We start from the raw sequence: 11,735 nt of genomic DNA on the forward strand, positions 1-11,735 counted from the left end.
ACCATGTATTTTATTCTATTTGGATTTAACTAAACGAAACCGAAATCACTCTGGATTTTTTATTAATTCCATGTTACATTTTTACATTTACCGTAGGTTTTGGAAACAGAAAAACATAAATGTAAAAATGTAAAACTGAACTAATAGAAAATCCGCTGTTGTTTTCTTTTTGCACTTTTATTTTGAAATGACAAAAACAAAGAACGAACCATTCACATAAAAAATACACGAATGAAGCCTGAACTGAGATATTTCTGTTTCTGTTTTTCCCCTCCCTCACCCTCCTCTTCATCCCTCCTCCTCCTCTCACAGCATCAGTTTTTAAAGATGGCGAAGCCCCTCTCCAGCCTGACTCCCCTCATTCTGGCGGCCAAAGAGGCCGCGAAGAACAACCGTTAGCTTTGCCCTTGCCGTCTGCCCGAGGAGGTGGAGGTGCTCTCTATCTCTCTTCCTCTTTTTTTCCTCTCTTCCTCCCTCCTTCATTCCCCTCACTTTGAACTTGAACCCCCCCTCCTCCCGGCTCTGAAGCCACATTCCTCCACCTCACAGGTGGGAAGAAGGGGCGGGGCTTCTTCTCCACCGGACTGGGACAGTCGCCGCCGCCCCTTGTGGCGAACGTGTCGTCGTGACGAGAGCCTGAAGCCACGCAGCGGTTGTTTATTTATTTGTTTGTTTTTCAAATCAGGACCACAGCAGCCGGCCGTCACCTCCTGACAGTCGGAAGTCGTTAGCTTCCTGTTATTCAGGTGCAAAAAGTTTTAATTTGAAATCCACTTTTCTTCTTGCGTGTTTGGATTTTACTTGTTGATTGTAGCGATCTCCTCTGTGGGTTTTTGTCACAGAGCAGGAAAAGTTAAACAATGATTGTTTAGAGGAAACACTGTGTGCCCAGAACCACGAGGTGGACCCGGTTCAGCTTCAGAACAGAACCAGCTGTGAGGCGTCAACAAATCAGATTCCTGCCATCAGAAGCCGAGGGGACTCGAAAGCTTGAAGTCAAACGTTTATCAGAATGCGGGTCCACACTCAACGTAAACAAAGCACTTTTATCTGTTTACAAGATGTTCCACTTCATCAAACCTGTTGAGCTTTTCCATCCCAGAAGCAAAAAACAAACAGAAGTTTGTATTTATTCTTTGTAAAAGCACAAAACTTGTTTCACAGATTTTTCATCTGATTTTAATGTTTTTATCAGTCGGGTTTAAACGCGGGTCACTGAGCAGAACTCGCTCCATCTGTGGTTCTGGGTCGTCTGCGGGCTTGATGTTGGACTGTGAAGGACAGAATGTGCATGAGAACAACCTTTATTTGTTTTTTTTATTATTATTATTCAAATGGTACGTCTAAGATAGAGAAAAGTAAATAATGAGTGTAGCGATGATTCACCGAGGGTCATATTTAAATCGTATTATCTGAAGAACGAGACGAATGGAAGCTCTGATGGTACTTCCCCCAAAACTCCCTGAATAGGAACAAAATGTTTTATTGTTTTTTTTTTTTTTACAGATGAATAATGCCAGAAAATAATTTCACCACTTTCATTTTGTTTAAAATTTCTCATCAGCAGAGGCGCAGCTGCAGATGTTCGCTCTGATTATAAGGAGAATCTGTAAAAAGTGAATAAAAACAGAAAGCAATGATTTTCACAGCTCATCGGCTGTTTAAGAAATTTAACGATTTTTAAGAAATAAAATGATGTAATTTTGAATCTGATGCCTGTTGCTCCAGATCCGTGTTTCCCACTCAGTCTGTAAAAGTCCAGGATCTGAGGAGACCGGGTGTGGAGGTGCTGAAGGAACTGTTCTTGTCTGAAGGAGGGTTCTAGCTGTTCAGTCCTGGATCTCTGCTGGGTGGGAGCAGGTGGTCTAAAACCTGTATTCATGGTGTTTTTCCAGAAGCACTAATGCACCTCCATACCATCAGAGAGGCAGGTTCTTAAACAAACTGGATGGTTTTGTGACCCGTCGCAGCTGTTTTTTATTCAGATCACTTCATACCTTATTATTTTAAAAACAATTCCTAGTTTCAGCTTTTTATACGTCCATTATGTTTATTATTATTATTTAAGTAACATTTGTGTTTTTGAGATTAGAAAATCATTGCTTTCAGTTTTTAATCTACATTTTACACAAACTCTCAACTTTTCCAAAACTGTTTTTTAAATACAAACGTTTATTCCAAACCTTGATTTCTATTGTTAGTTTTTTTTCWAATATTGATTATTTGATTATTTTTAACGTACCTCTGGCCTTAAAATGTTTGAAAGACTTAAAAGTTTCTTGTCTGATGTCGGACCGCAACATTTTCAGATTTGTTCCGCACAATCAGAAGTCGTCTGCTGACGGCTTCAAAATGTGTTTTATCTGCCTGAAAATGTTGCGGCGGTGAGTTTGTGTCCCCGTCTGAACCCATGGCTCGGCTGGATTTAAAGGCTGATCTGTAACTTTTTAAATAGACGTCCTGGAATCAAACTAGGTTTAGAGAAACATCTATAGATGCAACAACACGGTAAAACAGATCATAAATCGTGAACCTGCCTGAAACAGAAACAGTCTGCAGATTTTTCCGAACAGCAGAGAAAATGTTCTTTACTCTGCAGATTCTTAAATAGTTTCACAGTTTGAACTTCAGAGTGGGGTTCAGACCGGGTCCGGGTCTGCTGTGTTAAAAAACCAGAACCAGAAGGTCAAATGAAGTCGTCACTTTTTGGTGTTTCAGAGCCATAATTTATCTGTTTTATACAAGTCGTTCTGATTCTTTTCAAACAGCTGAAAAAGGAACAAATAAAATGATTCAAAAACTGAAAATCTGGTCCGTTTATTTATTTATTTTTTATTCATTTATTTATTTATTTATTATCTTAAAGCTGCTGTGAAAAATCTCTCTTCCTGTTGGGAAGTTGCGGTCAAAGACAGAAAAAAGGTGAAATAGTTTTCTTTGTATTTCTCTGTCTGACTCAGTTCAGTCTGTTCACCGTGGAGACTGAGCTCCGTTAACGAGGGCAGAAAGTGAGTAAGCTCTGTGTGGTTTTTATTTTTTAACACCTGCATCCAGATGTGGACCGGGCAAAGGAACGTGGCGAGACTCGACTGCAGGGCAAACAGAACGGTGATGCAACCAGAGAGATTAGAAAGGAAGCAGAGACTGAATTAAAATGCTGAAGTGGAAAAACTGTTTGATTTTAAACATTTCTCCTATAAGTTGCAGGAGGTCCATCACTGAAGCAGAGAAAACTTCCCATCAGTCATTTCTTGTTCCAGAGTCAGGCCTCGAGGGCAGCAGCTGGAAACTTCAGTCTGAATCTCCTCAGATTAAGTGAAATAATCTCAGTGGAGTAAGACAAGTGTTCTTGGTAAGACTTCTTGAAATAAGAAAAATTTCCAGGCTAATGAGATTAGTAATCTAATATTCTGTTCTTTCTATAGGAAGTAATGGTAATAGTAAAATTATTGTGAGCATTTAAATATGATTTATTGACTCTATGTACAGTTTAAAACAGGACATATAAACATAATTTATTGAATTACTTCTGTGCAGCACCTTCCTGTCTTTACTTATGACTAAAATTAATGTTTATATTTAAAAACAAGGTGCTTCCTACCTTCAAACCCCAACTAAAGTAGTCAGTCTGACCAATCCTGTCTTTAACAAACCACGCCCACAAAAGTCAAACAGACCAATCGTGTTCTGGACAAACTCCTCCCACAAAACAAGAAACTCCCATTTAGAGACTGCAGAGACCCCCTGCTCTGCAAGTTGAGCTCAGCTGAATGAGTAACATGTGTTTGTCTTCCTGTGGACCATCACCTGCAGGAGAGGTCATCACCTGCAGGAGGGGCCATGGATGGGGGTCTTGGCCCTCTAAAACTAGCTTACTGAAGCTAAATCTTGGTCTACAAAGGAGATATAAATATTATCATATTCACACAGACTTTGTGCTCATGAGATGATAACATGTGTCCAGTGGTTTAAGAGACATTTTGCTGACAGACAAATGAACACACAGATCTGAAATGTGTGTGTGTGATGATCAGTGGTGTGTTTGTGTGTAAATGATGTCATTAAAAAGCAATAATTTTCAGTGGAACAGTTTTTTTTTTTTTTTTTGTTCCTGAACATGTGAGAGCATTGATTTATGAGTTGGAGTCATGCAGCCGTGTGTGTGTGTGTGCGTGTGTGTGTGTGTGTGTGTGCAGTGAGGCTCCTTAGTGGTACACAGAGTCCCCCTCCCTCCTCCTGGTTACATAAGCGTCTCCACTGCAGAGGCAGAGCACTGCAGAACCCTCCTGCTCCTCTCACATGAGCGCTCACGTTTCCACATCAGACAGCACCGTGTTGGTTCTGTTTGGGTTTCTGCAGGGTCGCCTCCCGTCAGTGAGGGTCTCTGGTTCTGGTTTATGTTCCCAAAGGGAACCTGAGGACCCTCCAGTAAGACTAAATGTATTTATGTCCCCGAAACACTTCTGCTCATCAACGCAGTGTTTTATATGTTTATGTTTAAAGGCAGGAAATCATAATTATTTGTGTGTGTTTGTCTGTTAGCAAAATATCTCATGACAAATTGAAATGAAACCTGACTTAAGACTGCCATCTCTGTCCAGTGGCTCTGATGAAGTTAATTTCCCAGATGTTGAGCTGAAACTCTGTGTGGTAGTAGCAGAGAGTCATTGGTCATTCTGACCAAACCAAGATGGCTGCCACAGACTGGCGACATGAATGAATTCTGTTCTCAGGTTTAAAGTCTGGAGGTGAACCGAGGTTCTCTCCTCCTGTCATATTGTTACCGTGACGACCCTCGTCTTATTTACCAGACTCAATGCCTTATGATAAAAGGTGCTCCAGGTCTCCATGGCAACGCTGTGCGTAGGCATTGCATAAGCAGGAGGAAGAGGAGCATCCTGCTACTGGGTGTGTGCAGGTGGAACCTTTACGGCCTTTCTTTTATTTATTTGTCCTCTGACATCCCATCAGAAAGCCTCTCTTTTTACTGCAGGTACGCACCACCTGGGGGGGCTGCCCGGTCCAGACCCCAGAACTGCTCCAGAACCAGCTGAAGCCTACAGGGCCGGGCCTCAAACCAACAAAGTCTAGTTTAATTTTTACTTTCATAACATTTAATGTAAAATAAACACAATTTCTCTGTCACAACTTATAAATTGTGACCCATCACATCGGATTCAGTCCAGATGTGGAGAAACAGGCAGATAAAGGGTTTTGATCTAAACGTGTGCAAAAACAGCATTTTGTCAAAATAAAATGAATTAATGCCTTATCAATGAATCATGAACTGTCTGGAATATAAAATGTTGAATGTTTCCCTGTGAGCTAGAAATGTTTTTATTTCTTTGCAACTGGGAAATCTTAATATACAAATACTGTTTGAGGTTTCCTCTTTATATTAACATCAAAAATTACTCAATAAATTTACATAAAATTAGGATTCAGACCAAACAGCAAAGTTTCATCGTAACCAACAAAACAAATTAAGTCATATCTCTGGATAAGCTTATGATATCAGAATGATCCAGGTATCAAAATGTAGCTTTTAGGCCAGGAAAATGTAGTTAGGTCATTTTGTTCAAATTTGACTTAATCCTCATTTCAATATGATGGGTCACAATTATTCTTTTATCTGAACCAGGAGTTCCAATAACGTCTGATTTTTGATGTAACATTTTATATTCCTGCCTCTGGACTGAGTTTTTTTGTTAGAAAAGTTGATTTGCTTCCTCAGGTTGTTTATATTTCTGCTCCCTGCAGCAGATCAAACCCAGAGTGTTGCAGTTTGTTGGGAGTGTTTGGTATTCAGATCAGGATCAGAGTGTCTCTGGTTACGTAAGGCCAAATGTAGCGTGACATTACATGTGTTTTTTTATTTATTTATATATTTTTATTGAGACTTCCTCAGCGCTGGAATCAGCGGGACGTTATCATTCTTTCTGTCTCTTGTAATGACCTGATCATTGCAGCACAAACACAAAACAGACTCAGAGATTTTTCATCAGCACCGATGTTTCCTGTCTGGGTTTAAACTCTGTTTTCATGCTAAGCTGAACTGAGACACATTGTTAGATGTCTAAAAAGTTAATTTAACGCTTTATTTTCTGTGCCTTTATCTTATCTAGTAACTTCATATTCAAAATTTACCCACATTTTGAAATTATATGAGCTAATTTCATTTTAAAAATGCACATAATGATTGTTTTTAAGATTTAATTGATCAATATAAAGCAAATCCTTAACTTAACCTAAGCTGTTTGTCAGTTTTAGAATAGAATAGAATAGAATAGAATAGAATAGAATAGAATAGAATAGAATAGAATAGAATAGAATAGAATAGAATAGAATAGATTAGTAAGGTACTATGGTAAATTTAGATTTATTTGCCCCCCGCTCCCCGGGTGTGAGTTGAATGGATTTTTAGCAACATTTACGGATTTTTGAGGCTTTTTACACAGGTAAACGTCCGAAGAGGTTGACATGTATGGGACAACAAAATACAGACTTGTTATTGAGTTTGTCAATACAAACCGCAACCTGAGAGGCACTACTAGCCCCTCCCCCATCAGAGTGTCAGAACAGGACATAATACTTCATTAGTTTTTTAAGACAAAGCTAATTGAAAGGGGCGCTGAGCAGAGTTACAACCAGGGATTACAAATAATTACTTTTTTTTCTTCTGCAGTTTGGCGCCCCCTCCAGCAGATGGCGCTCTATGCAACCGCCTAGTTCGCCTATGCCAAGAACTGGCTCTGACTGTGGGCTAAAAAATATTAATTTAGATTTTATCATCAATAAAATGTAGAGGGTCTGAAGCTATCTAAGCTTTTACCTACACAAAGCAGTGATTTTAATGAGAAAGAAGAATAATGCTTCAATGGAAAGTGGATCACAGTGCCATCTGTGAATGAATTAAGAGATGTTATGTTTTATATTTTAAAAAGGACTAATAATAGATCCTTGGGTAACTCCACACGTGAGATGCAACAGGGGAGGAAACAACTTTTCAGAGTTTATTTAATAATAAATAATAATAGTTGTTGTTGTTGTTGTTGTTGTTGTTGTTGTTGTTAACAATAACCATAAAATACATGTTTGTTTATTAAAATATCACTCCATAATCATAAATCTTGTTACGAGGCTGTGATGACGTAAGCAACAGGTCGGTAGTTAACGTTGTTGCCAGATAAAAATGATTATTATCGTATTTATTCAACGTGTTTTTGATAGGCTGTAAAATATTTCGTCATTTTACAGCTGGCAACCCCGAGTCGGTATGGAAAGCCTCGTGCCCTGCCTGCAGTTCTCCATCTCTCTCCGAGCCTGTGCGCGTGCGGCCGAGCTGCAGCTGCTGCCGGCGGCTCGAGACCCCCTCACTGCGGGACACGGCTCGTGACTGAACACCGTTTATTTTATTTTTATTTTTGAAATAATGGTGGAAAACCGGCGGTGAGGACGAACTGTCGACCAGCAAAATAACAACATTTTAGGTAAGAATTGTCCGACATGTTTTTTGTTATTTATTTGTTTTAATTATTTAATTTTGCGACCAATTATAAAAAAAAATTAATCGACGTTGACAAACTAGCTTAATTTATGTTCGTGAACATGTAGACAAGTCGATGCTCTGTTTTTCATTTTATTTGATTTATTAAATATTTGACACAATCTCAAACGTTAAATTCCAGCTTTTAGCATCTAAACGTATCTTTAAATAGATAATTTAATGATCAAGAAGTGTGATTAATTTAACTGTTTAACTTTATAGACACAAGGATACACAAAGGTAACCCAAAAAAGACACATTGTTCTTATTGTCAGTCATTTTATGAAACACAACTGTAAACTTTATCTCATAATTGCAGCGTTGGACTTTAACCTTTTATGGATCAGTTTATTACAGTGACAAGCTGCTTGTTATGGGCTTTATATTGATTTTCATTGTCAAGTTTTAAGCTATCATGTTTAAAACAATGCTTTTTATATCTGTCATCTCAGTAAGGTATCATGAAATGAGTAGGATTCTTGGATTATTTAGTCTTTATTGTGTTTTTGGACAGTATACTGAACACTTATGAGGTAATGTATGTGAGATAGAACAATTATTTAGTGATTTTTTGTTTGAACATTGTTTATGTCAAGATGATATAATATAATTTAAAGAAACAGCATTTTTTGTTTCTTATTCTTACACAGACAAGAGGCAAGCAATTATGTTCTCGCCTGTTTGTTGTGTTAGCAAAATATCTCATCAGACACATTTTAATGTGAAGTTCTGCCTAAGGATTTGACTCAGTTTGAAATGGACACACAATCTTAGCAAACACAAAAATGTCCTATAACAAGCCAATTATACAGATATTGACTTTAAATACAGTGTGGTAGCTGAGATCCTTCCCCAACACTAGAGCTCTAACAGATTGGCAGCGGGTCACATGCATTCCTTCAAGGAGTATTAGGTCTTTAGTTTAAGTGATAGTTCATTCGTTTTCTGAAGGTCTTCCTAAACTTTTATTTAAACAAGTTGCAATTTCAGTCCTGTAAAAACGACAGAAATTATTCTCATGTTTAAACAACAAAGAATACTTAAGTTTAACAGACCTAAAATTGTTATTTCCTCCAACAAAATTATTCCCTAAACAGCTATAAAACAATATATCAGCATGTCCTTGAAAACACTGTTAAAACTGGACAAACAGGGAAAAAGTGGAGGAATTAAAAATGTTAAATGATTCATATTTAGAAGACCTGATTCAGTCCTGGTTAATGACATTGAATCTCTGGTGGGTTTCAGCTGGATTGGGTGTTTTTCAGTTTTCTGTCAAGAATAATTGGATTAATTTTCTTATTGTGAAGGAGTTTTCCCTCAGGATGAGGTTACAGTTCAGCAGTAAAAGTAATTAAGTTCCTTTTTTTATTAATGCTCTTCAGTGTCCGTGATGATGTATTAAAACTGTTTGATGATTTTCAAAAAAAGAACATCATCAGGATTGTTAATTTTACTTCTCTGTTATGTTTGCTGAAAAGCCACATCTTGTTTGTTAAAAACGTTAATACCCCGAAATCGTTTTCCTCCATAATAACTGCAAATAAAACTTGACTCCAGGGCAGGCCTGGTTTTAGCTGTTGTTGGTGTTGATGTGTAGCTGGGAGCTGTGTTTAAACAATGCGTGAAACCCAGCTGACTGGTCTGAACACAGAGCTGTATTGTTTCACACGTTCAGTCTTTTCTGCTCTCCGTTCATCTTTACAGTATCATTTCATTTGTTGGCAAAGGCTTACAGGTATCGTTCATACACATAAAAGGAGCCTGAGATAGGTTGCATTACGTCTTTGTGTTGTTGGCACGCTAGTTAAAAAAAAATACATTTTGTGTTTGAGTTTCAAAAAATCTACCTATTTAAAACTATCTGAGTTGTTACTGATGTTATGATTCATTGAAGTGTTTGAGACATAAGGGCTGCACAATATTGGATGAAACTGATGTTGCAATTTTGAAGCTCCAGTTCCAATCAGGTGTGTAAAATCAGAGAGATAACCACAACCTGAGTACAACTGATCTAGACCAGTGTTTCCCATAGCTGGGGTCGGGACCCAAAGTGGGGTCCCGAAACATCAAGGTGGGGTCCTGAAAAGATTTTTTGAATTAATTATATTTTTGCCTTAGTTGTTACAAAGGAGTGAGGTTAGTATATTTAAAATGGATAAATGTAGTATAAAAATATTGTTACTATGCCCATGTTTTGTTGACCTGATACAAATGTTTATCATCCAAAAATACTTGTGGGCACAGGTCTCTGCTACTGTTATTTTGTGGATCAAAAGCTGAAAGGTTTGGGAACCACTGCACTTTGGTTCCCAAAGTTGGACTTGGGACCCAGTTATGGGTCATGAAGCACCTTGGATAAACTCCAGAAATCAATTTAAAGGGTAATAAATTAATTGCTAATATAATATTTTCCCTACAACTATTACAAAAACACAAAATAAGTATATATATTTGTGTACAAGCTGTTTAAATTGTCAAAAAGCCTGTGTTTTTAGAGTTATTAACAAAGTTTGTGTCCTCTGACAGTAATATTTGGGGTCACAAGTTTTTGCCATGGATATTTTGTGGGTCAGAAGATAAAAAGTTTGGGAACCACTGATCTAGACTCTCGGTCCTCACTCATCTTAAGCTTGGTGTTGTGCTCCAGGCCTGTCCAGTTCTCCTTGGCGTTTCCTTGAGTTACATTCTGGTCAGCTTTCATCAGCTTTTTGTTGTTAAATATTCAGTTGATATTCGAGCTACTTACTGTGAAACTAAACACTGGGAGATAGACAGGAGAGCGTGGAGTACAGAGTCAGGGTTGTTCAAGGAAACAGTTGAAACTGGTTGAAGAACTTCTGCATCTCACCTTGTTTGTTTGTTTTTTTCTTTCCTCCTTGTATCTCCTTTAAGTTGCTGCATGTTTGCCTGTGGGCTCATTACAAACACGACCGTCTCGTCCAAACTTTGAGAAACGATCTCTATTTTTACATCAGGCGCTTGGAGGCTTCCTGAGGTGTGTCACTGCGCCTCTTACATTTCCACACGTTGTGTATCCGACCCACTTTAAGTCCAGGAATGTCGTCCAAAAACAGCAGTCCACAATCACTGACAGAAAAAAAACTCTAATCAGGATTTAGATGATGATGACAGAGAACAACCTGGCCTGTCTCTATGCCTCTGCTTCTCTCTGTCACTGTCTCTCCACACCGTCCACTGTTGAACACTGTTGATGCAGTTGAGAGGCCTCATATATAAATATATTAACAAACACCATTATGTCATCTTAGCACGATTTGATACAAGGTCAATGGAAAACACAAAGATAAACACAAGTGATATCTAAGAATGACTGTTGTTAGCAAATCTTGTTCTGACTTTAATCATTCTGTCTGCAGATGAACCGCATGTCATGAAAACCAGGTCATTAAAGGATGTCATGAATTACTTGCTTAAACATAAAAGTATTAGTTCCATTACAAGCTCTAACTGCAGTTATTTAGAAAGAAGCTGACAGCAGGGTGAGGAAAAACATGAACAATAACGTGTTACAGATTAGGAGCTGAAAAGGTTTATTTTACCTATTGTTCTGCACTGACCTAAAAAGCAAATATTTAGGTCTTTATACTTTCTTGGATGACTTTTATTTCATAACATGCTCTGTTTGCTCAGCTGAAACATGTCCTTAATCCCAAGCCTTCCAAAATACACGATTATAATCTCACTGCAAATTATTTGTCACATTCTGAAACTTATATTTTAACCTTTAGTTATTTAGATTAGCGATGAAACTCACAATAACTGTTTCTTTCAAGTCACAAAACCAAGTGATTTATCAACAAATTGTTGTATATTTAAAGGTTATTTAAATTAAAGAAGATATTTTCAGCTGATAGGGGAAGCAGAACTAATTAAATTTCAACAAAAGTCATCAGGTACATCACATCTACTCAGTTCTGGTTTTGCTAGCTCCTCCATAAACGACCGTTTTATTGTCAGTATTTAAATTGATGTCATCCATTTTCAGTGCTCCTAGTATAGTGCAGTAAGTGTAATCACCATACTCTAAGATAATGCCCACCATGATTATAATAATAACCTGTTGGGACATTTGATTAGTCAGTAACTACTCACTTCCTGTTAGATAATAAAACTCCATGTCTAGGTATCGTTATCACCTGAGTCTGAAGGCGAAACATATATATAT

The 11,735-nt window shown here is 37.9% G+C and overlaps 1 protein-coding gene across 1 annotated transcript in view; it reads left to right on the plus strand.

The window, feature by feature from the left end:
- Positions 1 to 1,347, plus strand: part of pak1 (p21 protein (Cdc42/Rac)-activated kinase 1) — a 35,004-nt gene extending 33,657 nt beyond the window's left edge. Inside the window, exon 15 of the mRNA XM_014015912.1 lies at positions 313 to 1,347. Within this exon, the coding sequence (XP_013871366.1) occupies positions 313 to 399 (87 nt within the window). The 3' untranslated portion in view covers positions 400 to 1,347. The remainder of the gene's footprint in view (positions 1 to 312) is intronic.
- Positions 1,348 to 11,735: the final 10,388 nt, after the last annotated feature.

This window comes from Austrofundulus limnaeus, unplaced genomic scaffold (assembly GCF_001266775.1).
Source record: "Austrofundulus limnaeus strain Quisiro unplaced genomic scaffold, Austrofundulus_limnaeus-1.0 Scaffold136, whole genome shotgun sequence".
NCBI lineage: Eukaryota > Metazoa > Chordata > Actinopteri > Cyprinodontiformes > Rivulidae > Austrofundulus > Austrofundulus limnaeus.